Source organism: Cetorhinus maximus, chromosome 9, assembly GCF_964194155.1.
Source record: "Cetorhinus maximus chromosome 9, sCetMax3.hap1.1, whole genome shotgun sequence".
NCBI lineage: Eukaryota > Metazoa > Chordata > Chondrichthyes > Lamniformes > Cetorhinidae > Cetorhinus > Cetorhinus maximus.
The window spans coordinates 45,814,518-45,839,204 of record NC_135887.1 but is presented as its reverse complement, the minus strand read 5'-3'; the positions used below and the strand labels follow the sequence as shown (position 1 = coordinate 45,839,204).

The window sequence follows — 24,687 nt, the reverse complement described above, 5'->3', positions numbered from 1 at the left end:
CGCCAACATTTTCATTCTGGAAATGCTGGGGTGAGCGCTATGCAATTCTATCAATAATGGCTGTCTTCCCCTTGACTCTCACTCGTAATGGTAAGATGCCATCCTGGCAGGTGAGCTCGTACCTCCTGTTAAAATAGGGCTTCATTTTATCAGACTTTGACTCGTAAGACCATTCCTGCAAGACTTGTTCCCTGACGTGAGACAAAACTGGATTGTGGTTGGTCCATTCCCTGATCTGTTTGGCATTCACCGGTGATGAATTCAGAAAATTTAATAACAAGGCAAGTTCTTGAGGGATGGGGACATTCACATTGCTGTCCTTTTAGAGGTAATCGGCTCAGCATGTTGGCATTGGCAATCTGGCTTCCCGGCCAGTGGATAAGAGTATACTCATAAGCAGCTAGAATCAGCGCCTGCCTTTGGATGTGGGCTGAGGTGATTGGGGGTATTGCCTTATCTTCCCCAAACAAGCCTCGTAGTGGCTTGTGATCAGATACAATGATGAAGTGGCAGCCATGGATGTATTGGTGGAACTTCTTAATGCCAAATACGATGGATAAGCCTCCTTTCTCTATTTGTGAGTATCTTCGCTCTGCCTCACTGAGTGTTCTTGAAACATAGCCAATGGGCTTTTTGGAGCCATCTGTCATCCGGTGGGAGAGTACCTGCCCCTGCTCTATAAGGGGATGCATCACATGTTAAAATCAATTGTTTCTTTTGGTTGAAATGTACCTATAGGGCCAATGAACATAGTAACTGCTTTACTGCTGTAAAAGCCTGTTGTTTTGGGGTTTGCCAAGTCCACCAGTGGTTTTTCTTAAGTAACCCGTATAATGGAGCCAGCACTGTTGACAAATTTAGGAGAAGACAACCGTAGTAGTTAACCATTCCCAAGAAGGACTTTATTTCTGTGGTATTTTGTGGGGCTGGTGCCGCAGGAAAGGCTCTCTCCTTGTCTTCTACTGGGTGAAAGCCCTGCGAGTCGACCCTATGACCTCACTTCTTTTGCTTGGAAAATACATTTTTCCCTTTTCAAGCGTACTCCGGCTTTTGAGAAACTCTTCAATACCTTTCCCAAGTTAGCCAGGTGTTCTTCATCAGTGTCATGAAGAGAAATTAATGTCTATAATGTTATTGGAAATTATTTTTAAAATGGAGTTGCAGTAGGGTCCATGTCTATTTATGTGTTTGACCGTGTGTGTCTTAATTGGATTAAAGCCAGCTAGTCTGGGTGCTTTGATGTATAGTAGTTTGAGATGTTAATTGGGTAAATAGTAAGGAAGTTAAAAGGTGAAGTGTACATTTGCATTTGTTGAATAAAGCATTCAAGAGTGGGAGTAAAATCTTGCAACTACATGAGAGATGCCAAGCAATGTGTTTATATTACTAATAAAATTAGTGGGATGAAAATGTTATTGTTAGAAGATGTGAAGTTAAAAGCCTGGGATACCATGGAAAATTTACATTCAAAGGGGAAGCTAGGTATAAAGAGGGAAAGGAGATTGTGCGTAAGGGAGAGGCATTTAAGATCTAACCGGCCTGTAAACCTCCAACTGTGTCTGCAAAGGAACCAAATTGCAAGGAACCTCATTTTCAATTTGTACGGTGAAATGTGCTTTGCCTGGTGTCAATTTAAAGCCTATGGGTTACTGTTGCCTTGGTGGAGATTACCTGGGAGTGATTAATTTGGGAATTTGTTTAAAAGTTATTGTGGTAGTAGTTTGTAGACATTTGTATGTGTTTAATTTGTTGTAAATTAATAAATGTTTAATTTAGTTTTATCAAAAACACCTTTTGAGGCTCAGTGGTCTTATTCCTGAATTCAGACTGCATCTCAAACATATCAATGGAAAATATAGCTTATGACAGTTGTTTCAAGTTTCCTTCTGGAATTTAAACAACCCTGCCTTTACCAACTGCTGTGTCATAATAATCAGTTAGTCCTTTTACTAGGACATCATCGAGATAAACCACCACATGGAGTAGACCTTGCAGCAAATTTTCCATAGTCCGTTGGAAAATGGCACAAGATGCTGAGACTCTGGAGGGTAACCTGATATACTGATATAACCCCCTATGTGTGTTTATTGTCACAAAATCCTGAGAGGCCTTTTCTAGCTCGACCTGCTGGTAAGTGTGGCTCATGTTGAGTTTCGTATATTTGGTTCCCCCTGCCAGCTTGGAGTACAATTCAACAATTTTTGGTATAGGATGCCTATCAAGTCTGGATAACTTATTAACGGTCAACTTGTAATCCCCGCATATTCGTACACTCTGGTCAGGCTTTAGAACTGGAACTAAGGGTGCTGCCCATTCGGGAAATTGTACAGGTTGTAAGACTCCCAACCTTTCCAGCCTGTCTAATTCAATATCCACCTTTTCTCGTAATGCATAGGGGACTGGCCTCGCCTTCAAATATCTGGGGGTTTCGCCGGGATTCACGTCGATTTTAGCTTGCAGTCCCTGAATCTTCCCAAACTCGTCCCTGAATACAGGGCATATCTGTGTAATAATTTTTGCAGATCTTTCATTCTGAGTTGTAAAATCTCAGCCCACTCCAATTTCATTTACTTAGGCCAGTTCTGAAACAGTAGCGTTGGACCCTCCCCTGCTACCACTAGCAGGGGAGGTTAGTAGACTGGTCTCCATATTGTACTAGAACCTTGCATATACCTTTCAATCATATGTTTTTGCCAGTTTATGTCTTTAGTGTGGCATCTGAGTTTTCCAGCTTTAGTGAGTGGCCTCCTCCATTCAGATACTTAAACGTGTGTTCTCCTATGTCTGCCGTGTATCCACCTCCATTCGAAGGGATTTTCTGTTGACTTCTACTGTCATGTAGATTGGCTCTGTTTTACACATTTTTAAGTTGTGTAGCGAGTAAATATCTGACTCTGTTTCTTCTGGCTCCTCCATTATATAAATTTCACGACTTCTGCCTTTTTGTTTGAACTTTGGCCTCAATATTTCTTTACAGTATCGCATAATGTGCCCATTGCGATGGCAGTAGGAGCATTTGGTTCTTTAAATTGTTATTCGTTTGTAGGCTGTCTGGTTCCAATTCTGCTATAATGAATGTGAATTTATCCATTAAGCTATTGCTTTTTGCTGGTCTGTTCATGGCGGCTGTTTCCCACCTTTCCACGGAGCCCTGCATTTCTGTGCCATTACTAGTGGAGAACGGTGCTGTTTTGTGCTCCCTGGATTTGTTCTGAGTCCCTGACCGTGTTTTCCACTGCAAGCGCCAACTCCATGGCTTTGTTAAAATCCAAATTTGTCTCTGACAGCAACCTTTTTTTGAATGGTGTCTTTGTTGATCCCACACCCTAATCAGTCTCTTAACATGTCATTAATCGATGTCCCAAACTCACAGTGCTCTGACAATTGTTTTAAGTCTACTACATAGCAAGTGCCTGTCTCTCTGGGGGCATGACACCTTGAACTGAATTTTAAACATTGCATTGTTACCGAGGCTTTCAGTTGGAAATGGCTTTTCACAAGGTTCGCCCACTAATCAAAGCTCTTGGAATCTGGGGTGTTGGATGCCGTTAGACTACAAATTAGGCCGCATGTTTTACTGCCACAAGTTGCTAAGAGGATTGCCCGCCTCTTCTCCTCCCCCGATATGTCACTAGCCAAAAAGAAAAACGCAAGGTGTTCAATATAATGTGACCAGTCATCGGTGGTCTGATCAAACGGTTCAATGCGGCCAAGTTGTGGCATATTGGAGGGCAATAACTTCGATGACTACAGTGAAGGTTTGCAATTGTAATTTTGTTTGGAACCCAAAATGTGCAAAATTGACTTCACTCCTATTGCAAAGTAAACCACACACTTTTTGGACAATGTTTACTATAAAATTAAAATGGCTTTCTGCAAATGTGATTTATAGATTTTTTTATTTAATCATCTAATTTCATCATATTTTGCCAGTAGTAATGAAACCACCAATGGTCTTGACAAAAGAACAAGTGATGTGAAGCTAATTTTATTTTCAAATAAAGCATAATTTTCAAATAAATACCTTAGCAACAATCAAAATTAGTACATTTACAGACATTTTTGACAGCATTAGGTTAGTTCATAGGTTTTTGAAATGGATACCTTGAACCCGATGAGATCACCATGGCCTTTGGATTATTGTCCATCTGGAGCCCGACCTGCCCCATGCAGAAAGTCCAGTGTCAGAAGGAAGCTGCATTCTACAGATTTTTTAATATACACAAAAACACAGTTTGTTCTTTTTATTGTTAGTTGTCTGGTAGGCATCTAAAATTGGACAAGGATCTTCCGGATGCTGTTGCTAGAAGTTCAGGAGTTTATTTACATTTTAAATTTCCTCTCTGCAGCAGTGTCCCCGCTCCCTCATGTCATCAACTGCTCTTACAGAGAGCCACAAGCTGATGGTGTGCCAAAAACAATCAGGAGTTGATCCATGGCTAAGGAGGAGGAGGACCTGGGGAATATGGAAGTTTGGGAATGAAGTTGGGAGATAGGGAAGGAGACTGGGGGTCAGCAGAAAGAGGGGGAATCCGGGAAATGATAGCTGGTGAAACACAGATACCGGGGAATGAAGCTCAGGTGGAGAAAGAGACAGAGACAGACAGAGACTGGGCAATGAGGATGGGGATCAGCAGAAGAGACATCCAATGAGGATGGGAGACTAGTGAGAGAGGGACTGAGGATCAGGAATGGCAAAGAATGAGAAGGATTCAGGGGGACTGGGGCTTGGGCAGGGAAGAGAGGGAGCCTGGGGTTGAGGCTTAGGTGGGATATGGAGACAACAAAATGGGAAATGGGCTGGGCATGGAGACCAGTATTCTCTGCAGAGCCAGAAGCAGCAGCAATGTCATGAGTGAGATTGGAGCAGCCAATAAAGGAATGAAAGTAGCCCGGGACTTTACCATGTATTAACAGTGAAAGATTGTTTCCAGTGGTGGATGTATGGGGAAACAGAATATAGACTGCAGATTCACACCAAAAGACGCAAGGAGGGAATTGGAGGGTTCCTGTATTGAGGGTTTATTGAGGCAGACTAGAAAATTAATTTTTAAAAGAATGGGATAAACGTTTGAAAAGGAGGACTAATGAAATGATTGGGGCAATGTGTTTACAGAAGATAGCACCAGCTCTTGAGGCATTGAATGGCCTCCTCCTACACCATGAAATCTCTCCTTAACGAGTCTGAGGTGAGTTTAGGTCAATGTGCCTCATGAGCAGTGCCTGAAGTACTAGGCCCCTTTGGTTTAGTTTAGGGCTCTCTTAATCAACTGGCCTTGAAGTGTAAAGTCCAGCACAGATCAGCTGTCCAAGGCTCCCAGTTCAGAGTTGTCACCTTCACACAAGAATCAGAGTTTAAGTTCAAACCAAAGTCTTAAGGAGCTAGAGAAATTGATTCAATAACATTTGGATGTCACGTGAGCAGATGCCATATGATCACGATCAAACCTCCAAGTATACCTTTAATCAGAATCAACAATCATATGCTTCTTACTGGTTGAGCACAGTACAACATTAGCTCTGAAAACTGGTTGTACCAATTGAAGGAAAATAGTGAGTTGAATATTGATGCACAGCGTCGATACAGACACTAACACAGAAAAAATGCACAAGTATTTTTTTAATTAGAAATCTTTCTTGGACTGCAAGCTGATTTCACATAGGTGGTAATGAGATTAAACCAGCAAATAATTTAAAAGCTACAAATGCTAGGAATATGAAAAACAAAGAAAATGTGAAAATGCAAGTTAATCTTCTGTAAGAGTAAGGTTATGACATGTCATGTATGTATCTTTCTTCAGAACCCAATTAACATCAGGCACTTGATAACTTGATTGATCTGCTCTGCATTTCTAGCAGTTCTTTTTTTAAATGAAACTTCATACAAAACCTTTTAAATAGACCTTGTTTATATTTAAAGTTTTCTAGAATGATGTTGAGCATCGAAGAACACTACAGCATTTTCCTAGGAGGAGGTAAGGAAACCGATTCATCCATGCCAACTCACAAGGACGAGGTAGTCTAAATTCTGGAAACATTGTTATCCACCAACATTTAGACTTAAAGTCTGCTATCAAACTCTGTTATTTTGTCAGCTATCCAAGGAGTTTAACCCTAATTTAGATCAAACTTATTCATCTAACTGTAAATTTATCACCAAGCGGCTAATGTTGAAAAATGGCAAAAATGAGTTTTATAATCTCATGTTCTCTTTAGCAGATTTCTCAACTAACATGATGAGGGAAGGGAGCTCATTGGCCTGCTCCTTTTCAAAGGTGAATTTGAGCACGGGATGGAACCCATTAAGGTGTGTAAGTAAATTCTTACATGCAGCTGTATATTCAAATATATTTTAAAAATGCATCATCTACATATTGGAAATACGCAAGGGGTAGGAGGTTAGGGGCCATTCTGTTGAAGATTTGATCTGTGGAAACCGACAAAAATGTTAGAGAGAGCTGGACCTAGATTGGAGACCATGGCAACACCATTTATTTGGGCACTGTTATGGCAGGCGGATGGTAAATGCCAAGCTGCTCAAATCCCAGTGGGAAACTTGAAGCAGCTGTCACAACTATTTGCAATTTGTATTTATTTTGAGATGTGGGCCTTGAATTCAGTAAAAAGAAGGCCACCGAGGCTTAGAGGTTCTTTACAAAACTAAATTAAACATTTATTGATAAAAGAAAAGATTGTAAGCCAATACACATGTCTACAAATTACTGCTATGATAACTCCTAGCTCCCCTAATTAATCTAACTCCCAGTTACCCCTCCGTTAAAGCAACAGTAAGACACATAGATATATGGGCAGCAATTTGAGGCTTTTCACACTTGTGTTAGATCTTACATAATGCCTTCCCTTGCACACAGCCTTCTCTCCTTTATACATATTTGCCCCTCTGAATGCAAATTCTCATTGTTTCGCTATGTCTTTGGACTTTACCTCTCTGATAATAAAAATCTATCATAGCACCAATTTTGCCAGTAGACTTTGGGAAAAATTAACACATTGTTTCTTAACTTCTCCTAACTCGGTGAAACGTTTCACCCCATCTTTTGAATTCAAGCTACTCTGGTTTATATAAAAATGCAAATGTTCCCTTTACACCTCACATTCTAAACCTTCACCCATGTTTACCTATTTAGCGTTTCAAATCTAGCTTCAATTCTTACATCAAAGGCTTCAGACCAGCTGCCTTTAACTCAACTAAGTCCCACACACACATATGTAGACACAGGCTCCACTGTTGCTCTACTTTACAATAAATTCCAAATAATATTATGAAAATTATTATATCTTCCTGACAGGCACACAGCTGTCATTAACGCTGAACTCAATTGTGTGAGTTTCTAGATTCACAAGTTCAGTGAATTCAGATTCAGACAATGGTGGTGCGTCTAGATTGCCATGATATAGTGATGCTGTGCAAATGTCTGTGGCTTCCTTGAGCAGTACATTAGTGAATAGGATATCAATGTCAAACAAGCACATGGACACGGCATTACTATTGATATGCAGGTCTTGTATAGTCTTTGGGAAGGTGAAGGAATCCTTCACATTTACGTGGAAAATTCACTCTGAACTGGTTGAAGCAACTTGTTCAATCATTTGGCCAATTCATGTTGTGCAGAACCAGTCATAGGTAAGACAGGGCGTAAAGGGATATCACTCTTGTGTGTCTTGGGAAGCCGATACATATGTAGGCGCAGTGAACCATGAGGATGAATCCTATCATATACACCACCAGGCAGCCCATTACTCTTACACAAGTCTAACAAATATTTTTGTAACTTGCTCTTGAACAGCTAATGGCTACCCCAATCAGATTATTGCTTGCTGTATATTGCGCAAACTCATGAATGGGTCTGGAAAGTGCCCAGTCTATCTCAGATTACTCTGGAAGGGTAAGATGTCTTGAAAATTTAAGCGAAGGGTGAAGCTTGCTGTTTCACACTGCTATTATGCAGCAACAACACAAGTGGTATTTTGCACTAACAGAGGCTGCCATCAATACAAAAAGGCATTCTGCCTATCAGGCAAATGAGTTTCAATGCTGGTGTGATGCTAGGTATGTAAGCCATACGTCTCGGCAGCAGGCGGATCAAACAGCAAGTCCCTTTGGCTGTTTGATACAGAGTGTGGAACTCATTCAACCAGCTTGTACTTGCAAAGCTCAGAACATAGGGCTCAAGTAGATGTGATTCTGCAATGTGGCAGCACTTACTTAACAATCCCTAGTGTGCTAAGAATTACAGTAAAAACCAATTCAAGATAATTAGTTGGCCTCACATTGGGGCTCACTTACACTTGCTAGAAGGCACACATATTCATGTGCAGGATCCTGTTCTTTGTAAACAAAGAAAACATGTCCAGGCATCCTCCCTTTCTCAGTTAAACAAAAACATTGTGGGACAATGTTTCCATGGGGTATTCCCTATGGCAACGCCTTGACCAGTGTTGACTTACCTGGTTTGAATTTAAACAAAAGCTTGGGGAATATCTGTTGTCTGGTGCATTCTCCATGGTAACATCTCGACCAGAGTCCACTTGCCAACCAATCAGCACCCTTTTCTCATGCAGTATAAATTATTCCTTCCTTTGAAATTTGGTATTCTTGTATTTCTGTCCTGATGAGTGCAAGACCAAAAGCTTTGACAGCATGTCCCTTTTCACAGCAATGCTCAAACCTCTAAGCCTCGGTGACCTTTTTACTGAATTCAAAGCCCACATCTCAAAATAAATACAAATTGCAAATAGTTGTGGCAGCTGCTTCAAGTTTCCCTCTGGATTTGAGTACTGTGGCATTTACCATCCGCCTGCCATAACAAAATTGGGGCTCATCTGGGATATATTTGAAATTCCCTGATTGGTTTGGAGTTGGTGAATCTGAAGGTTATGAGTATGAGAAGCATTTTGAATTCAAGAGTTGGTGTGAGGGAATTTTAAAGTGTTGAGACTGCAAAAATGACTGTACCCATGACTAAAACTTTTTTGGAAGTAGAAGGGGAGATGTTTAAATTTGGACAAGTTCTTCCAAAGTTTGAGAAAAAAGATGTTGAAGCATTCTTTATTTAATTTGAGAAGACAGCTAGCCAGATGAAATGGCCAGAGGAAAACTGGTCATTGTTGTTACAATCCAGGTTGATGAGTAGAGCACGAAGTTTATGCTTCACTATCAGAAGAAATGTCAATGAACTATGATGTAGTAAAAAATGGCTATTTTGAGTGCATATGAGTTGGTTCCTGAGGCATACAGGCAGAAATTTAGCAATACAAGAAAACGGCCTGGGCAAACTTATATTGAGTTTGAGAGAGTAAAATAATGTAAATATAACTGGTGGATACAGGCATTAAAGATAGAGACAACATGTGCAGCTCTTAGAAGTAATTCTTTTGGAAGAATTTAAAGATTCAATTCCTTCGGTAGTGAGAGCTCATGTGGAGAAACAGAGGGTTGATTCTATAAGACAAGGAATAGAGATAGCTGATGATTATGAGTTAGTTCATAGAACTAAACCTTTTTCTCATCACCCTTTTAAATCAGTAAAGAATTGAAAGTGGAAAGGTGAAAGGAAGGTGGGTAGTCAGTGAAGAGAAAGAGTAGGTGGAAATTTGTAGGAAATCTTTTCTCAGAATAAAAAGGAAGGTGCAAAGGGTAGAAGTGACATTCGAAAATTGAGGTATTTTCATTGTAATAAAGTTGGACACGTGAAGTCAGTGTGTTGGAAATTGCAGGGACAATCTGTTAGGATTACTAGGGTACAGTAAAGTTCTGGAAGTAAAAGTACTGTGGGTCCTGAGGTTCAGGCACAGGAAAAACCAATGGTTTGTGTACAGCAAAACAGGAAGAATCAGTGATAGGTAAAGAAGTGGGCATGTGTTCACAATTTACCCAAGAGAATTCTGAGGAGCATGTTGCAGAAATGTTTAAAGATTTTATATATGAAGGGAAAGTCTTTCCACGTGTACAGGAGTAGGTAAATATGTTAAAATTTTAAGAGACACAGGGGCTAGTCAATCCTTAATGTTGTGGGATAGTGACATTTGTTGTTCAGAGGGAGTATTGCAGGAACAGGTGATAAGTGGGGTCCATGGAGATGCTAAACCTATTATGTTGTGGAAAGTAAATTTAAAGAGTAAGTGGAAAACAGGTGCGGTGATTGTTGGAGTAGTGGAAAAATTTCCCATTGCAGGGGTTCAATTTATTTTGGGTAATGATATAGTTGGGTCCCAGGTGTTGGTGATGGTAGTTGAGCAGCTTGTAGAAATGTTTTCAATAGAAGTGTTGCAGGGAGAGCATCCTGGATTGTTTCCAGATAGTGTGATAACAAGATCACAGGCTCATAGGTTGAAACAAGAACAACAGGAAGTTCAAAGGCAGAGAAAAGGGGTGGAAGTCCATTTAGCTAGCAATGTGTTTGATAACATTGTTCAGAAGAAAGATTGGAGAATGCAGCTGAGGTGTTTAACTCAAGGCAGTTGGTAGAGTTATAGAAAAAAGGATACGAAAGTAAAACAGTTATATCAAACAGCTCACTCAGAAACAGAGGCAATATTCCAGAATGTTATTACCTTAATGGTAATGTTTTAATGAGAAAATGCTGGCCATATCAAATTTCAGCAAATAAGAACTGGAGGGAGGTGCATCAGATTTTAATACCATTTGGATATAGAAATCAGATTCTGAGAATTGCTCATCAAAGTGCAATGGGGGATATTTCAGAATCAGAAAGACACAGGCAAAAATACAAAAACATTTTTATTGACCTGGATTGCATAGGGATGTAGTCAAATTCTGTAGAACATGTCACACATGTCAGGTAACAGGGAAACCACAAGCAGTGATTGAGCCAGCACATTTAATTCCACATGCAGCATTTGAAGAACCTTTTACAAGGGTCACGATTGTGTAGGACCCCTCCTCAAGACTAAAAGTGAAAATCAGAACTTACTGACCATAATGGATGTGTCTACAAGTTTCCCGAAGCAATACTTTTGAGAAATATTAAAACAAAGAAAATTGTGGAAGAGTTACCTAAAGTATTTCACAAGATATGGTTTACCTAAGGAAATACAATCAGATCAGGGTTCCAATCTCATGTCACAGCTGTTTAAGGAAGTAATGAACAGTTTGGGGATAAAGCAATTTAAGTCAACAGCTTACCATCCTGAGTCATAAGCAGCTTTGGAAAGATGGCATCAAACTTTAAAAACTATGATGAGGGTCAAGATTATTCACAGGATTGGGCTGGAGGATTTCCATTCGTTATTTGCTATTAGGGATGCTTCTAATACATTCTGAACTAATTTATGGTCATGAGGTAAGGGCACCACTGAAATTGATTCATGAGAAATTGGTGGGTCAAAATTCAGAAACTACTCTCCTGAAGTACTTTGACAGGGAAGAGGACCAAAAGAGGTATTAGTCGCGGTAGACAGTGAGAAAGAGATCGAAATGCAGGATCCTGAAATTGATTTTCCTTTAATCAAATTGGATAATGGGGGATAATTGGAAATGTAAACATAATATTGATTTACCTTCCAGACAAGTGTCAAAGTGATTTGGTGAAGCTATTGCAGTCACACAAAGCTATTTGTGGAAATAAGTTGGGGAGGACAAATTTAGCTATACATGATGTATGTGTAGAAGTTTCACCTTTGATAAGGCAACATCCTTATAGATTAAATCCAGCGAAGTTATCACAAATACAGAAAGAAATTGAATTCATGCTTCAAAATGCTAACTTTGAATCTAGTTGTAGTAACTGGAGTTCGCCTATTGTGCTGGTACTGAAACTGGATGGAACACAAAGACTGCGTGTGGGCTATTGAAAGGTGAATGCGGTGACAAAAGCAGATTAATTTCCTATATCACAGTTGGAAGATTGCACTGAGAAAGTGGGACAATCAAAGTTTAACAAAGATTGACTTGTTAAAAAGATATTGGTAGCGTTATTGGAGAGAGCAAAGGAGATATCGGCTTTTGTGATGCCAGATGGTCTATATCAGTTTAAAATCATGCTGTGTGGTATGAAAAATGCACCTGCAACATTTCAAACACTGACAAGCAAAGTAATTGCAGGTCTGAACAATTGTGCTGTTTATATTGATGACTTGAGTTTTTGGCAGACTTGGGTGGAGCATTTACAGCATCTGGAAGAATTGTTTTGTCAATTACAAGAAGCCAATTTGGTGATGACCTTGGCTAAAAGTGAATTTGCAAAAGCGCAAGTTACATATCTAGGCCATCACAGAATCACAGAAACACAGTGCAGAAGAGGCCCTTCGGCCCATCAAGTCTGCACCGACAAGTAAGGAACACCTGAGCTACCTACCTAATCCCATTTACCAGCACTTGGGCCATAACCTTGAATGTTATGACATGCCAAGTGCTCATCCAGGTACTTTTTAAAGGATGTGAGGCAACCCGCCTCCACCACCCTCCCAGGCAATGCTTTCCAGACCGTCACCACCCTTAGGGTAAAAAAGTTTTTCCTCATATCTCCCTTAAATCTCCTGCCCCTCACCTTGAACTTATGTCCCCTTGTGACTGACCCTTCAACTAAGGGGAACAGCTGCTCCCTATCCACCTGTCCATGCCCCTCATAATCTTGTACACTTCGATCAGGTCGCCCCTCAGTCTTCTCTGCTCCAACAAAAACAACCCAGGTCGATCCAACCTCTCTTCATAACTTAAATGTTTCATCCCAGGCAACATCCTGGTGAATCTCCTCTGCACCCCCTCCAGTGCAATCACATCCTTCCTATAATGTGGCGACCAGAACTGCACACACTACTCCAGTTGTGGCCTCACCAAGGTTCTATACAACTCCAACATGGCCTCCCTACTTTTGTAATCTATGCTTCGATTGATAAAGGCAAGTGTCCCATATGCCTTTTTCACCACCCCACTAACATGCCCCTCCACCTTCAGAGATCTATGGACACACACGCCAAGGACCCTTTGTTCCTCAGAACTTCCTAGTGTCATGCTGTTTTATTGAATACTTCCTTGTCAAATTACTCCTTCCAAAGTGTATCACCTCACACTTTTCAGGGTTAAATTCCATCTGCCCATTTGACCATCCCGTCTATATCTACCTGTAGCCCAAGACACTCAACCTCACTGTTAACCACCCGGCCAATCTTTGTGTCATCCGCAAACTTACTAATCCTACCCCCCACATAGTAATCTTTGTTGTTTATATAAATGACAAATAATAGGGGTCTGAGCACAGATCCCTGTGGTACGCCACTGGACACTGGCTTCCAGTCACTAAAGCATCCTTCTGTCATCACCCTCTGTTTCCTGCAACTAAGCCAATTTTGAATCCACCTTATCAAATTACACTGTATCCCACGTACATTTGCCTTCTTTATAAGTCTCCCATGCGGGGCCTTGTCAAAGGCTTTGCTGAAATCCATATAAACTACATCAACTGCACTACCCTCATCTACACACCTGGTCACCTCCTCAAAAAATTCAATCAAATTTATTAGGCATGACCTCCCTGACAAAGCTAAGCTGAATATCCCTGATCAAACCTTGCCTCCCCAAGTGGAGATAGATTCGCTCCTTCAGAATTTTCTCCAATAGTTTCCCTACCACTGACGTGAGACTCACTGGCCTGTAGTTCCCAGGCTTATCTCTACAACCCTTCTTAAATAGTGGAACCACATTAGCTGTTCTCCAGTCCTCTGGCACCTCCTCCGTGGCCAGAGAGGAATTTAAAATTTGGGTCAGAGCCCCTGCAATCTCCTCCCTTGCCTCCCTCAGCAATCTGGGACACAAATCATCTGGACCTGGATATTTGTCCACTTTTAAGCCTGCCAACACTTCCAATACCTTGTCACTCCCTATATCAATTTGCTTAAGAACCTCGCAGTCTCTCTCCCCGAGTTTGATACCTTCATCCTCATTCTCTTGGGTGAAGATGGATGTGAAGTATTCATTCAACACTCTAGCGATGTCATCTGGCTCCACCCATAGATTGCCCCCTTGGCCTCTTATGGGCCCTACTCTTTCCCTGGTTATCCTCTTCCCGTTGATAAACTTACAGAATATCTTGGGATTTTCCCTACTTTTGCCAGCCAGAGCTTTCTCATATCCCCTCTCTGCTCTCCTAATTGCTTTCTTAAGCTCCAACCTGCGCTTTCTGTACTCCACTAATGCCTTCGCTGATTTGCTTCCCTTCTACCTGCTAAAAGCCTCTTTCCCTTCTCGTCATAACCTGAATGTCTCTGGTGATCCATGGTTTTCTGGGCTTGTTACTCCTTCTTATCACCCTAGAGGGAACATGTTGAGCCTGTACCCTCCCCATTTCCTTTTTTAACGCCCCCCACTGCTCCTCTGTAGATTATCCCACAAGTAGCTGTTCCCAGTCTACCTTGGCCAGATCCTGCCTTATTTTACTAAAATCCACTCTCTCCCAATCCAAAACATTTTTTTGTAACTTGTTTATTTCTTTGTCCATAACAAACTTAAACTGTACCATAACAAAAACAGAATTACCTGGAAAAACTCAGCAGGTCTGGCAGCATCGGTGGAGAAGAAATCAGTTAACGTTTTGAGCCTTCACGACCCTTCGGCAGAACTGAAGCATAGTTATGAGAAAGGAGAAATATAAGCTGGTTTAAGGTGGGGGGGGCGGGGGGGAGAGAGAGAAGTTGAGGGTGTGGTGATTGTGGAGATAAGCAAGCAGTGATAGGAGCAGATAATCAAAAGATGTCACAGACAAAAGGATCAAAGAGGTGTTGAAGGTGGTGACATTTGTCTAAGAAAAGTGCTAATTAAGAATGGAAGACAGGACACTCAAGGTACAGCTCTAGTGGGGGTGGGGTGGAAAGACTAACAAGGTTTTAGTTTTAGATTTAAAAATGATGGAAATAGGTGGGGAAAGAAGAATCTATATAAATTATTGAAAAAAAAGGGGAGGGGGGAGAAACGGGGTGGGGATGGGGGGAGGGGGAGTTTAAGATCTAAAGTTGTTGAATTCAATATTCAGCCCGGAAGGCTGTAAAGTGCCTAGTCGGAAGATGAGGTGCTGTTCCTCCAGTTTGCGTTGGGCTTCACTGGAACAATGCAGCAAGCCAAGGACAGACATGTGGGCAAGAGAACAGGGTGGAGTGTTAAAATGGCATGCGACAGGGAGTTTTGGGTCTTTCTTGCGGACAGACCGCAGGTGTTCTGCAAAACGGTCACCCAGTTTGCCTTTGGTCTCTCCAATGTAGAGGAGACCGCATTGGGAGCAACGAATGCAGTAGACTAAGTTAGGGGAAATGCAAGTGAAATGCTGGGCCCTTGGACGGTGAGGAGAGAGGAAGTGAAGGGGCAGGTGTTGCATCTTCTGCGTGGGCATGGGGAGGTGCCATAGGTGGGGGTTGAGGAGTAGGGGGTGATGGAGGAGTGGACCAGGGTGTCCCGGAGGGAACGATCCCTACGGAATGCTGTCAGGGGGGGTGAAGGGAAGATGTGTTTGGTGGTGGCATCATGCTGGAGTTGGCGGAAATGGCGGAGGATGATCCTTTGAATGCGGAGGCTGGTGGGGTGATAAGTGAGGACAAGGGGGACCCTATCATGTTTCTGGGAAGGAGGAGAAGGCGTGAGGGAGGATGCGCGGGATATGGGCCAGACACGGTTGAGGGCCCTGTCAACGACCGTGGATGGAAAACCTCGGTTAAGGAAGAAGGAGGACATGTCAGAGGAGCTGTTTTTGAAGGTAGCGTCATCAGAACAGATGCGACGGAGGCGAAGGAACTGAGAGAATGGGATGGAGTCTTTACAGGAAGCGGGGTGTGAGGAGCTGTAGTCGAGGTAGCTGTGGGAGTCGGTAGGCCTGTAATGGATATTGGTGGACAGTCTATCATCAGAAATTGAGACAGAGAGGTCAAGGAAGGGAAGAGAAGTGTCAGAGATGGACCATGTGAAAATGATGGAGGGGTGGAGATTGGAAGCAAAATTAATAAATTTTTCCAGGTCCCGACGAGAGCATGAAGCAGCACCGAAGTAATCATCGATGTACCGGAGAAAGAGTTGTGGGAGGGGGCCGGAGTAGGACTGGAACAAGGAATGTTCCACATACCCCATAAAGAGACAGGCATAGCTGGGGCCCATGCGGGTACCCATAGCCACACCTTTTATTTGGAGGAAGTGAGAGGAGTTAAAGGAGAAATTGTTCAGTGTGAGAACAAGTTCAGCCAGACGGAGGAGAGTAGTGGTGGATGGGGATTGTTCGGGCCTCTGTTCAAGGAAGAAGCTAAGGGCCCTCAGACCATCCTGGTGGGGGATGGAGGTATAGAGGGATTGGACATCCATGGTGAAGAGGAAGTGGTTGGGGCCAGGGAACTGGAAATTGTTGATGTGACGTAAGGTGTCAGAGGAATCACGGATGTAGGTGGGAAGGGACTGGACAAGGGGAGAGAGAAGGGAGTCAAGATAACGAGAAATGAGTTCCGTGGGGCAGGAACAGGCTGACACGATCGGTCTGCCAGAACAGTTCTGTTTGTGGATTTTGGGTAGGAGGTAGAAGCGGGCCGTCCGAGGTTGGGCGACTATCAAATTGGAAGCTGTGGGAGGAAGATTTCCAGAGGAGATGAGGTCAGTGACAGTCCTGGAAACAATGGCTTGATGTTCTGTGGTGGGGTCATGGTCCAGGGAGAGGTAGGAGGAAGTGTCTGCGAGTTGACGCTCAGCCTCCGCGAGGTAGAGGTCACTGTACCATGTTGGACATGGTAAGGTGACTCCAAGAGGTGTGAAAGTCAAGGTTACTGTGGATTTCCTACAACATGCCTACAACAAAACAAAAAGTTTTGAGATTTCTGGGCATGAGTGGATTTTACCAGAAATTTGCAGCACATTTTAGTAGTACAATTTCTCTATTGACTGAACAATTAAAAACGAACAAGAAGTTTCAATGGATACAGGAGTGTCAGAAGCAATTGACAGTTTGAAAACTGTAACTATGACACCAGTTTTGGCAGTACCCAATTACACCAAGCAATTTAAGTTGGCCATTGATGCAAATGATGTAGGCGTTGGGGCCGTATTGTTACAGAATGACGCTGGAATTGAATAACCGATAGGGCATTTTTCATGAAGGTTGAATGTACAACAGAGAAAGTATTCAATGGTTGAAATGGAAACATTGGGTTTGGTGTTAGCGTTGCAGCATTTTGAGATTTATGTTGTAAACAATTCGTCAGAAACAATTGTTTATACAGACGACAATCCTTTAAAGATTCTGGACAAATTTCTAGACAGAAGTGCAAGGCTATTCAGTTGGAGTTTATTATTGCAACCATTTAATCTACAGATTACACATAAGGCTGGACGAGAAAATCTGATTGCAGATGCATTGTCAAGAGTTTGAAACTTAAAGGGAAAATTGGACATTTAAAACCTGGATACTGAATTGGAATGATGTCTGTTGATATGAAGGATTTCTATTTGTGTGTGTAATAATGCATCTGGTAATGTAACAATGTAAGTACATAGATAAATATAGGTAGTATAAGGTGGGTTAATAAAATGAAGCCATCTTTTTAAATTATTACTTTAAATCTATACCCCACTGATAATTGACCTAACAGAAATAGGTTCTTCATATTCACTATCTAGGCCCCCAACTCTATACACCACCACTAAATCTGGACCTCTGTTCCAAACAAACTCAGCCTACCCAATCTTTCCTTATAGCTAAAATTCTCTGTTCCTGGCAACATCTTTGTGAATCTCTTCTGCACTCTCTAGTAGTCACATCTTTCCTGCAATGCAGTGACCAGAACTGTCCACAGTTCACTAGCTGCTAACAAGTTTTATACAGTTTTAGCATATCCCTACCCCCATTCTTTCCTTTTATTGACCGAGGAATGGAGTACAAGTATTCCATATGCCTTCTTGACCACCTCATCTACTTGTGCTGCTCGTTTCAGGGATCTGTAAATGTGCACTCTGTCTCTACACTTTCCAGAATGCTACCATTTATTGTGTATTCCTTGCCTTATTTGTCCCTCCCAAAGGCATTACATCACACTCCTCTGGAGTGAATTCCATTTGCCACTTTTCTGCCCACCTGACCAGTCCACTGATATCTTCCTGCAGTTTGTAGCTTTCTTCATCACAATCAACCACAAAGCCAATTTTCATATCTGCAAAGTTCATGCTAACAATCCAAATTGGTTGAAACAATTCAGCACGTCAAATTTAGGCATGAAATTATGCATGAAGAATTCACAAGCATACATCAGCTGGTGAACTCCAGATGGTTTCTTGACACAATAAAGGTGAAGGATTAATCTGGATCACTTTGTGAATTTTATTGGCAGGCTATGGATCCCAGTGTAAAATTAGTGCTAAGAGCAAATTTGCTTTATATAGCATATTTATAGCATGCTCTGTAGCTGAGCCATTCAACAATTTATATTGGACAATATTGATGTAGTCAAGAGCCAGAGATAATTTGCATATAATAGGATCCTAGAACCAGCAATAAGATACATTACCATCATGGTATCTGAGTCTCCTGTTCACTAAATAGTGCCATAAAAATTTTTTTACATCCACATAAGTAGGACTTTGATTCAACTTCTAACTGAAAGACTGCTGATAATCAACCTGTTTGGCCACACCATGAATGCACCTTCCATGTCCATCAAGTCCTGAAGAGGCACTTGAACCCAGAGCCTCTGGCCCAGAAATAGGGACACTACCACTACATCATGAGACTGCTGCTATACTGATCTATAGTTTTAGCAATACAGGTACATTTACCATTCGCCATTCTGGAGCAGTTTTTGCAGCCCTGCAGCAGCTCAGCTCTCCTTTGATGGCTCACCTGCCTAACTTTGCATCTTTTGACAATGTTAGCATGTATATTTCAAATAATTGCCAATTTGGGAGGAATTACAAATGGTTTCAAACAATTTCAACTTAATAACCACAACGGATGCTGCTAGAGATTCTAAACCAGCACATTATAAAATGCTTCATTCATATCCCAACATAATTAGCATTAAAACTATAAAGGTTTTGCTGCAGTGGACCTGTTTAAAAAAAAAGCTTCATTTATCCTGTGTTGTTACTAGAGTGTATGCTGTAAAAGCAATGTTTCGTACTTATCTGAAGCTACTGAATCTTTCTTTCTGTACAAATTTGATTTTATTTTGTAGAGAGGAAGTATAACAGTTGAAACAAGTCTGAAGTTGGTTTGCAGAGAGCTTGGAAAATAGTTTTAAAAGGTAGGAATATAATTTCTAGCAGTCATTAAAGTGTAGCACCCAATACTGTAAAAAACAAGAAAACAGCTTTAACAAAAAACTGGAATGGATTAGTGTTCATTAAGTAGAAAAAAAATAAAGTTGGCCATCTGGTAAGTTCATTAACCCAGCTGGGCAATGGGTAAAGTGAGGTTTTTCCAAGCCAGTGTGTTAAATTTGAACAATTGAAATTATAAAGGAAGAGGGGCAAATAGTGAGGTGCATTGGGAAAATACATTAAAAGGTATGAGAGTACATAGGCAATGGAAAGTCTTTAAAGAATTATTACAATTTAGAGCAACTATACATTCCTTCATTGCACAAAAAACCAAGAGTCAGTCAACCGTAGCCAACAAAGGAAGTCAAGGTAAAAGCAAAAAACTGCGGATGCTGGAAATCCAAAACAAAAACAAAAATACCTGGAAAAACTCAGGTCTGACATCATCTGCAGGGAGGAACACAGTTAACGATTCGAGTCCGTATGACTAGGAAAGGAAGTTAAGGATTGTGTAAGATTTAAAAAGGCCCATAGCGTTGCCAGAAATAGTAGACCTGAGGATTGGGAGGATTTTAGAATACAGCGAAGGACGACAAAAAAAAAACTGATAAAGGGGGAATAGAATAGGAATGAAAATGAGCAAAAAACATGAAAATGGACTGTGAAAGCTTCTAAGGGTATGTAAAAAGCAAATGTTTGGCTAAGACAAATGAGGGTCCATTACAGGCAGCATCAAGAGAATTTATAAAGGGAAATAGAGAAATGGCAGAGAAGCTAAATGATTACTTTACCTATTTCACTGAGGAAGATACAAGAAATCTCCCAGAATGAGAGATCCAAGGGACTAGGGAGAATGAGGAATTGAAGGAAATTAGTATTAAAAACACTGTACTGGGCAAATTAGTGGGACTGGAAGGTTAAGTCCCTGGGACCTAATATCCTGATTCCTGGTGTTGAAAGGGGTAGCTATGGGGATAGTGGACACATTGGTGACCATCTTCCAAAATTCTATAGATTCGGGAACGGTTCCTGCAGATTGGAAGGTAGCAAATGTCACCCCATTATTTGAGAGGGACAGAGAAAACAGGAAACTAGAGACCCGTTAGCCTTACATCAATAGTGAAAATGCTAGAAACTAAAGAACAATATATAGACACTTGGATAATAATGATCCATTAGGCATAGTCAACATGGACTTATAAATGGGAAGTCATGTTTGACAAACCAGTTGGAGTTTTTCTTGAGGATGTTACTAACAGAATTGATAAAGGGGAGTCGGTGGACATACCATACTTGGATTTTCAGCAAGCTTTTGATAAAGTCCCCCACAGGAGGTTTGTTAGCAAAATTGAAACACTTGGGATAGGAGGAAGTATACTGGCATGGATTAAGGATTGGCTAACAAGCAGAAAACAGTAGGAATAAGGGTCATTCTCACATTGGCTAGCAATGAATAGTGGGGTACTGCAAGAAGCAGTACTTGGGCCCCAGCTGCTTATACCATGTGATTTAGATCTGGGGACCAAAATGTAATATTTCCAAGTTTGCGGATGACAAAGCTAGGTGGCAATGTGCGTCATAAGGAAGATGCAAAGCAGCTTCAAAAGGATTTGGACAGACCTAGTGAGTGGGCAAGAACATGGCAGATGGAATATATTGTGGAAAAATGTGAGGTTATCCACTTTGGTAGGAAGAACAGGTGGTGAGATATTTGAAAGTGTAGACATACAAAGGGACTTTGGTGTCATCAGTAAGTTACTGAAGGCCAAGATGTAGATGCAGCAGGCAACTAGGAAGGCTAATTGTATGTTAGTCTTTATTGCAAGAAGATTTGAGTACACAGGTAGTGAAATCTTGCTTCAATTGTGCAGAACCTTGGTTAGACCATACCTGGAGTACTGTGTGCAGTTTTGAAAACTTATCTTAGGAAGAATACTCCTGCCATAGAGGGAGTGCAATGAAAGTTCACCAGACTTGTTCCTGGAATAGCTGGACTATCCTATGAAGAGAGTTTGGGGAAGTCAGGCCTGTATTCTCTAGAGTTTCAAAGAATGAGAGATGATCTCATCAAAACCTACAAAATACTTAAAGGGATAGACAGGGTAGCTGCAAGATGTTTCCCCTGGTTGTGGAGTCTAGAACTATGGGACAAAATTTTTAAAATAAGGGGATTGTGAATCTTTGGTGTTCTCTACCCCAGAGGGCTCTGAAAGCTCAGTCATTGGGTATGTTTAGAGATTGACATTTCTAAATACCATTGACATAAAGAGATACAGGGATAGTATGGGGAAAAAGGAATTGAAGTGGATGATCAGCCATGACCATAATGAATGGCAGAGCAGGCTTGATGGCCTACTCCTGATCTTATGTTCTTAAATAAGAACAGAATCCATAAGCAGCAGTTTCTCAACCACAAGAATTAATTTCCACAATCATCCTTGAAAAGATCGAGAAATTCCATAATTCTTTTATTTCACACAAGCAACGCATCCTCAGCTTCAAAAGTAGTAAGTGGATTTAAAGTTTAAACCAAATCAAAAAGATGAAATTGCTTAATATTCCAAGTATATCCCTTTTTGCTGGTCTGTTCTCAAATCAAAATTAAATGGGAAGTTCAGTGTTTGAGACATGCTTATATCTAAATTAATTTGAGACAATTAGCATAAAACGACAACAATTTGATATGCATATCAATAAATATTCTTTATTTGTAAATTCTGCACATTGCGCTTGTACATATTACATCCAAACATCATTTGAAATGGATGTCTATTGTAAAACCTTAAATCAGAAGTTTCATTTTTCTCTGTACACATTTAATGGTAGGACATCTCTCGTCACTAGACATTTGTATAATTCTCACAGTAAAGAGAAACATTTAGTGAGTGGGAGAGGAGAAGCTTTGTTGAAAAGTATAAAGTAAGCTTTTGCAGACATCTGGCTGAATACTGCATAAGCTTCAAGAAAGCAGATGAGCAAAAATGTGCTCCCCACCACCAGCCTGGGAGAGTGTAGAAAGAAAAATAAAAATAAACCACACCACCAATTGTTCAAGGTAAAATTATGTAACAGGAAACAAAAATCTAAATTTCTTAAGATTGAGAGAGAAGGCGCAGTGGTCATTGAGAGTGTTTGTGTAGAAAAGAATAGCTTCTGTTTCAAGCTTTGCTAGTTTACACCAGCTGTCGTCAGCCAACCATTGCAGACATTGTAGTCATTGGAGCGACAGTATTTGTTAAATTTCTCCTTCAGGTGCTGCCGGTATTGTTCTCGGTTGATATAGAAAGATTGATTATTTGTCATAAATGCCTGTATTTCATCTTGGGTAATGAAATTCTCCTCCTCAGAAGTACATTCAGATTCTTCCTGAAAAGTCAAACCAGCAAATTAGAGCAATAATTTATTTACAACACAAGGACTTGTGTACTACAAATCTTGTTAACCAGCAGACAGCTGCAATATTAAAAAGAATGGGTCCATAACTAAGTCATTGACCCGAAACGCTAACAGTCTCTCTCGCCATAGATGTTGCCTGAACTGCTGAGTATTTACAGCATGTGCTGTTTTTATTTTACAACCATTACCATTTTATTTTGGAACTGTTACTGGGGTTATTCAATGAGAACAATGATGAGTGGATTGTAAATTCAAAAAATATTTTGAATTTGCAGTCACCAAAAAAACTGTCCTGTTAGTAACAGAACAAATTGCATAAATGTATAAGTAATTTTTCCATCGTGAGATTGCATGAAGTTTAAGGACATACAAAGGAACCCACACAAAAGGAATTCACTGTCTAAAGTATGAGATATTTTGATGCAACATGACATTTCATAAATGTTCAGCCTCAAACTCAATGTTCACTTCCTTAGCTTTTTCTGGTGATTTGTTCCACAAGTCTAAAACTTACAGGTGATAAAGTTCCACCTGACCTCCGTTTACAGCTTCCTATTTTATCTGCTAGTTAAAACTTTTCCGAAAGTGAATTGGCATTGAGAAGTTCAAAAGAATCAGATCCTGATTATTCACTTAAAACAGAATTGTTCCAAATGAAGAAACTCAATCAAAATAACTAACAGTTAAGAATATTTCATAGGATGCAATTGGGAGGTTTCATTAGATGGAAGGAAGCTAAAAGCTACTGCTCATTTAACTCATCTATTAAATCGAGCATCTCCACCTTTGTCCACTCTTCATTTCAACATTCAATGGGCAGAATTGTGGAGAAACTATAGATCTCATTTTTCAACTTAACGAGAAAACTACATATTTGTCTGAATTGGCTCTCACTGACTGAACAGTAAGATTCAATTCCAATAATTTGAAAACTTTAAGATATGAATCAAGATAAAGACTACAACTGTAGCAACCAACAGTACTAGCAATGACCCAAAATAGCAATGAGTTTTTTTTTTTAAAAAGTGATGATGGTTTCTGTGTAAGCATCAAGGGATATTGTGATAAGGCTGGTAGATGGGGTTGATATATAAAAAAGAACTTGCATTTAATAGAACCTTTCAGGGCCTCTGGAATCGTTTGCTGAATCTAAGACAGCACCTGTGACAACACAGTAATTCTTCAATACTTCACTAAAATGCCAACCTAGGCAAGATGCTCAAATCCTAGAGTGGAATTTGAACCCTATCTTCAGATTCATGATGAGCCCATTATCACTTAGCCTAGTTGGCAAGTTTGTTGGGACCAATACAGTACCTAACTTTTGGTTTAGAAATACTAAAAAATAAATTTAGTTATGCTTGAAGCACATAGCTGAACAAAATAAAAATCACTTTGTGGCTATTTTGCCTTAGAAGTGCAGAAAAAATGTGCAAATCACAAGGCATTGGCCTAAAAATCATGTGAACATTTCTCAGGAGTACAAATGAGAAAACTTCAAGTGCCATCGAATCTTGCATTTTAGTTGATTGTTAGCATTTCATTTGGCAAAATGTTAGAATTAACTCCATCTAGTGGTGACCTATTACATCAAAAGAAATGATCAGGTGGACAGATTTGAAAATATTGAAATGCGACTTTAGTGTTGAAGACCCTTGCATCAGAATGAACTATCGCACCACCAGTGTCTCCCTTTCTTTCCAAAATTTGAATTATGTAAAATCACAAAAAAAAATTGTTCCGATATATCATGTCTAATTGAAACTTGATTAAAATACAGCTCGGCCTGCTGCTATGCAGTGAGCCAATAAATTATTTGCCCTACACCCGCATAATTAAAATCAGATTTAAAATCACAGCCTTTTGGCACTGTCCTGTGGCATTTGCTGAAGATTTATAATACCTGGCTGACCTCATATGTGAGAGATAGGTGCTTTGAAGGCTTTTCTAGCATTATTCTTCCTTCAGAGTCTTGCAATGTATGCTAGTTGAAAATACATAGAAACAATGCAGTTTTGTTCTCATTAATTACACAT

General features: G+C 40.5%; 1 protein-coding gene across 2 annotated transcripts in view; it reads right to left on the bottom strand.

Moving 5' to 3' along the window:
* Positions 1–21,932: 21,932 nt before the first annotated feature.
* ggnbp2 (gametogenetin binding protein 2) overlaps positions 21,933–24,687 on the bottom strand; it is a 59,528-nt gene continuing 56,773 nt past the window's right edge. For both annotated transcript variants that reach the window (XM_078548627.1, XM_078548626.1), the window contains exon 13: positions 21,933–22,621. In XM_078548627.1, the coding sequence (XP_078404753.1) occupies positions 22,424–22,621 (198 nt within the window). In that variant the 3' untranslated portion in view covers positions 21,933–22,423. The remainder of the gene's footprint in view (positions 22,622–24,687) is intronic.